We start from the raw sequence: 5993 nt of genomic DNA, 5'->3' as shown, positions 1-5993 counted from the left end.
TAATGTCGGAGACTTTTAAAATCGATCAATTAGTAACCGATTTTAAAAGTAATGTCATTATTTACAAAATTGTCACCGTGTCACTTTTAAAATCGGTTACCTTATAACCGATTTTAAAACCCCGATTTTAAAAGTCATTTTTGTTGATGGAATAATACTAAGGCCGAGAAGACCAAGAGGTGATATATTAAAGGAGGCAAGAGGAATGGGTTAGTGAGGCCACGTTTGGACCTTAGCCCCTAAGTTCTTATTAGCGTAGCATTTATTTTTATTCCTATTTTGCCCTTGTACTTTGGGGTATTTTAGTCATAGAATTTATTTTACTTGTATTTCCAATTTTACCCTTGTATTTTGGGGTGTTTAGGACTTAGAATTTATTTTCTTTTGTATTTCCCATTTTACCCTTATATTATGGGGTGCTCTAGATTATTAGGGTTTTTAATTTTGGGCTAGGGTGTTAATTAGAGGGTGACGCATTTTTGGTGCTTATTGGGTCTATTTTTGGTGTTAGAAAGGCTTAGGCCCAAGTGGAGGGCAAAGGTTGCATGGTCTTATCATGCACCTAGATATAGCCAATCTAAACCCAAAGATTTCATCCTTGGCCACCAAGTTGCATCTAGGGTTCATTTGCATTTCATTTGGAATGCATTTGCCTACTCCAAATGCAACCCTAGATGCCTCCCCTCCTATAAATACCCAACACCCCACACCTTGTAAATACTTTGGATTATATGAATTTGAGAGAGCATTTCTTTGCCTCAAATCCTATCCTTAGTCACTAGGTTAGTTTCGGCTAGCCACCTTCATTCTCCACCCTTGGAGAGTGAAACCCTAGATTGGCCTCCATCTACACTTGGAGTGAGCCAACCTTGAGCATTCATACACCATTCACCATACACTTCCGCCACCTACAACCATTTCACGCCTAGCTTCCCTTGTCACCATAAACCTCCCTTTTGTCTACCCTTTGGTGAGCTTAGATCATGGGCTAGGTGTCTCCCTTCATCACACTATCATCAACCTTATAACCGATTTTAAAACCCCGATTTTAAAAGTCATTTTTGTACTAATGATGGACTGTCAATTTTAATGTAGGGTGGATATTTACTCAATTGAACATCTTCCAGTTATTTACAAATCGAAAGGATCTGAGTCCCCTAAAAATTACCACAGGACTTAGTAAAGTTGTGAAAAATATAAATTTTTGTTCAAGCTTAAGCAACCTGAATGTACTAGCTTAAGCTTGCTTAAGCAATGCTAGATTGAGGGTGTCAAAAGTATTACCTTAAGCGAGAAGAGTTTTTTAGTCTCAAGACTAGCTTAAGCATAGGAAAATTTGTCTCTAGGCTAGCTTAAGCGAGCCAAATGTGGTAGCTTAAACATGTAAAAATGCTAGCTTAAGCAAGAAAGAAAAATGTGGGACTCTACGGTAGCTTAAGCGAGAAGGACACTTGCCTCTAGGTTGGCTTATGAGAGTGTTTGCTTAAGTACAAGGTTTGGGTTGCTTAAGTGATGTAGAAAGTTGGGAGGCTCCTATTGCTTGTACCCTCACTTAGGCTTAGAGATAATGAGTTCACTTAACTTGATTATTTAGATAAGGGCACTTAAATCATATCATTCCTCGTACAAAATCCATAGTGTAGGACAAAAAACACATTTGAGGTCACTAGTTAACATTTTGAAGTTTTTTTTAAAGCAAAGAAGACAAGTCAAAAGAACAAGATTTTTTTATTAGATTATTCTAGGGAATAATAGTGGAAGTGATTACGCTTTGAAGTGTAAAATTCATATTTTAATAGACCTAGGATTTACAATATCTGGAGTAAATTTGTAGCAAAATCAAAAACTTCATAACAATATTGTGGATAACACTAATAGTACTACATTAATTTTCTCCATCCCAAATGCCATCAATGAATTTTGCCGGCCCATTCTTGACCATTCGTTGTTGCTTGATTTGATCAATCTTTTCATAGTCATCTTTGGTAAGTGACCAATCAAATATTTCCAAATTTTGCTTCATTCTTTCCTTGTTGTAGCTCTTAACTGCAAAAGTAACCCCTATCTCATATAACCATCGAAGAGATACCTGGGGCACCAGAAAGAATTTCATTAGTATTGGTTCAATATATACATAAAAATATATTAATGATATGCAACACATATACATGCAATGTGATATAGAATCCATTTGGATACAATCTTGAAGCACATTTTAGAGTTTTTCTAATAAAAATAAAAAATTTATTTTTAAATAAAAAACCCTTAAAATCTTTATATAGTCATAGCTAAACATGCTCATAGTCAAACTTTTAATTTTATTTATTAGCTAATTAATGTTTATCATCATGCACTCCTATTATTATTCATTTATAAATATCTCAATTCACCTAAATTTTTATAGATAAAAAAAAATACATTTATAAATATCATATGGATAAGAGTTGTAAAGTTTTTTTACACTGGCAATCAATTATATCTTTTAAATTATTTTATTTTATTTTTATTTTATTAAATAAACAATTGACATGACACTATTAAAAGATATGATTAATTGTCAGTGTAAAAAAATTTATACTGACAATATATAGATGATTAATTCTATGAGTAAATGAGTAAAGCAAGTTTTTCCTTGACTGCTTTTTCCTTCATTGTATTTGTTACGTACAATCACACAATTTCACTTCTCAACCATAAATTGTTCAGGTTTGGACCTTACTGTGTTCAATTTTCCTCAAAATGAAACAAATTACTTAATTACACTGACAAGATTATCAAATTATTTGTTTTCATTGGTTACATTAATATGTGAATTAAATACTCATTAACTTTGAAATTGAAAAGTTTCATCGTTTGTTGAAAAGGGAAGCTAAAGTAAAAAATTCAATACCTGAGCAAAAGATTTTCCATGAGCCTCTGCAATTTCCTTGAGCAATTCATTGTCTACAACATTATTGGAACCCCATGTAGACCCCGGTGCTCCCAAAGGGGAGTATGCAGTTATGATTATACCTTTTTCTTGACAATATGCTCTCAACTTCTTTTGTTGCCAAGTAAGGTTGATCTCTACCTGTTTGATGGTATAAATTAACCACAAGTTGAGTCAAGTTAAATGGTCTTAATTGAAAAATAGAAAGATATCCAATATGAGTTTATAAGCTTAATTTACTTGATTGACTGAGGGAGGAATAGAAGCAAAAGAGAGCAAATTTTCAAGTTTTTTGCAACTAAAATTGCTAACTCCAATAGATTTTGTAAGGCCTAACTTTTGACATTCCTCCATTGCTTTCCACACACCCTTTAAGTCAAATGATGTTAGGGCTTCTTCAGGAAAAGGCATTTCCCAATGTCCAGACTTCACAGAAATGGGCCAGTGGATCAAATAAAGATCCAAATATTCCAACTTTAGAGACCTGCATTAATTTTTGGCCCCATATAGATAAGTTGTTTGAATGTATTATTCAAATGCATGTACTAGTCAATACCCGAACAGAAATGATGACCAAAATAAAAACGTGTAAAAGTCATTATTACCACCAAGAAATAATAATAAAAAAAATAAATAAAGTGGCCACTAAAGGCTTGCATCTCAGTGAGTAAAAGAATGTTTTATGCTGAATGCTTGGGAAACATTTAGGTAATTGATCTACACGACTCTAGTGACTGGTAGTTCTTTTATCAATAAGTATAATTTATAGGTGTCTTAATTAACCTTGGGATCTTGATTCGGAAAAAGAATTATCCTTGGAATGTCTCTCGTAAAATGTTTTTCTTCCAAAACATATCTAATACTAAAATATATATCTATCAAAAAAACAAGGGGCGTTGACTTTTTCAAAAATAACTGAGCGAAAATAGTGTAATTATTCCCATAAATTAAAAATGTAATCTATATAAAATTTTGTATGGATAAACTTCTTCAAAAATATTTTTAAGAGAAAAAATAATAAAAGAAAGTTAGATATTATTTTCATAATATAAAACTAACTTATACATAAATCAAAAATTAATTCTTGAAAAATAATACAAGAGTTTCACAAATTAATTTATACATATATTAATTTTATCTTACGGTTAATTTTATTGTATTTTTTCTTCCCTTCTTTTTTTATCCCTTTAGAAGTGGTTTTAAAAACATTTATCAAAACAAATCTTATATTTATATTTTTAAAATATGATTCCATAACGGGCTTATTATTATTATTATTATTATTATTATTATTATTATTTTATAATTTCAAAACTACATATATGGGAACATTGATTTATTTATTCCCTTTTTACATTTAGAAGAAGATAACAAAAATAATCAACAAACCCTTTTTACTTTTCATGATATATTGGCTAAGACTTATTTTCATGATATATTGGCTAAGACTAAACTAAGGGAAAAAAAATAGCATTAAAATCTATTTTTATTGACCAATTCGAATTGCCTCCTAGGATCTATAATATATCCTCAATTTTATTAAACGTAATACAGCCACAACCGTGATTGCAATCCTAAGTCAATAGATATTGTAACTAACCAAAATTTCAAATGGGATATGATGGCTAAAAAGGTTCTTTGAAGCATCAAAGTCTAAATCGTGTATGCATGCAGATGAAAATGGTTTTCATGAAGGTAATTCACGTTGAAAACGCATGTGCACAATTGACAAGTTTTGCTTACTCAAGTGTTTTCTGGAGGGCAGGAAGAACAAGATGAGGAAAATTCTCAGTGCACCAAAGCTTGGAAGTGATGAAGAGTTCATCTCTAGATTTTATGATACCAAGTTGAAGTGCTTCAGCTATGGCTTCTCCAAGGGGCTGCTCCGAACCATACATTGAAGCAGTATCAAAGTGTCTATAACCAGTTTTGATAGCCTCTAATATTGCCTCTCTAGTGTCTGTGGAAGATGATGGAGCAGTGCCAAGTCCAATCACTGGCATGTTGCAATTGTTGGAGGAGGATTGAAGCACCACATGAGGGACTTTTGATGAAGACATGTTTTTCTGTCACAACCCAACTCTTCAAGATGAGTTTAGAAGAATTGGATATCTCGTGGAGGAGAAGGAACTGTGATGTATTGCTTTTATAGGTATAGAATTATTTAAGGTGAATGTTTTTAGTCTCGCTAAAATATTTAAAATTCGTTTGCAGTTTTTTTAATAAATTTATTTGTCCTATTTTAATACCTTAATTTTGAAAATAATTATATACTAATTTTATAATGTCGTCTAATCATAAATTATTATATATGATGAGTTTGTTGATTTTTATAATATATTAAAGGTTAAATATCTAATTTGGTCTCTTATAATATTTTAAAGTTTCAATTTAGTCATACTTTAATTTTTGGTTTCAATTTGGTCCCTAATAATTTAAATTATTGTAATGTCGGATCTTTCGTCCAAATTTCTTAAATGGAGTTAACTGTTGACTGTAATGACCTACCTAACCGTTAGAACAACACCACTCAGAAGTAGACTACGCATACAAAAAAAAAAAATATACATATATTCAGGCTGAATATATTTTTTTTGTATGCGTAGTCTACTTCTGAGTGGTGTTGTTCTACAAGGTAACGGTCAGGTGGGTCATTACAGTAAAAAATTAACTCCGTTTATGAAATTTGACGGAAGATCCGACATTGCAGTAATTTAAATTTAGGGACTAAATTGAAACTAAAAATTAAAGTGAGACTAAATTGAAATTTTAAAATATTATAAGGGACCAAATAAAGTATTTAACCTATATTAAATAACATTTAATAACAATTACAAAGCACTATTTAAACTAAAGATAAAAAGTAGTGTATTTCAAAATTAGAGAAATTAAAATAGAAAAAAAATTAAAGAGATTTAAATTAAACTTGAAATATTTTACAAGAACTAAAACATATTTTACCCACTATTTAATTAGGCTGATTATCAATTAAACCATCCTCTTCAAAATAAAGTTTAAACTTGTAAATAGTTTTTATATTGTTGTTTAATTACATATTGTTTTT

The 5993-nt window shown here is 30.9% G+C and overlaps 1 protein-coding gene across 1 annotated transcript; it reads right to left on the bottom strand.

Annotated features, from left to right (window-relative positions):
- Window positions 1-1709: 1709 nt before the first annotated feature.
- LOC109793514 (NAD(P)H-dependent 6'-deoxychalcone synthase) lies at window positions 1710-5059 on the bottom strand. The gene is made up of 4 exons (XM_020352977.3): window positions 4673-5059; window positions 3170-3413; window positions 2891-3070; window positions 1710-2089 (listed from the first exon to the last, which is right to left on the bottom strand). The coding sequence occupies exons 1-4, from the start codon at window positions 4987-4989 to the stop codon at window positions 1886-1888; spliced, it is 945 nt and encodes a 314-aa protein (XP_020208566.1). The 5' UTR covers window positions 4990-5059; the 3' UTR covers window positions 1710-1885.
- Between the last annotated feature and the right edge of the window lie 934 nt (window positions 5060-5993).

The sequence above is a fragment of the Cajanus cajan genome, chromosome 2 (assembly GCF_000230855.2).
Source record: "Cajanus cajan strain Asha chromosome 2, NIPB_CcT2T_4, whole genome shotgun sequence".
In the NCBI taxonomy this organism is placed as follows: domain Eukaryota; kingdom Viridiplantae; phylum Streptophyta; class Magnoliopsida; order Fabales; family Fabaceae; genus Cajanus; species Cajanus cajan.
Note: the sequence above shows the minus strand (reverse complement) of the source record. Positions and strands in the feature narration are given on the sequence as shown.

Coding starts and splice junctions, on each gene's coding strand:
- LOC109793514 (XM_020352977.3), bottom strand. CDS start 4,989: ATGTCTTCATCAAAAGTCCCTCATGTGGTGCTTCAATCCTCCTCCAAC. Junction 3,071..3,169: donor TTCCTCCCTCAGTCAATCAA/GTAAATTAAGCT, acceptor ACCATCAAACAG/GTAGAGATCAACCTTACTTG. Junction 2,090..2,890: donor ATGGAAAATCTTTTGCTCAG/GTATTGAATTTT, acceptor CTGGTGCCCCAG/GTATCTCTTCGATGGTTATA.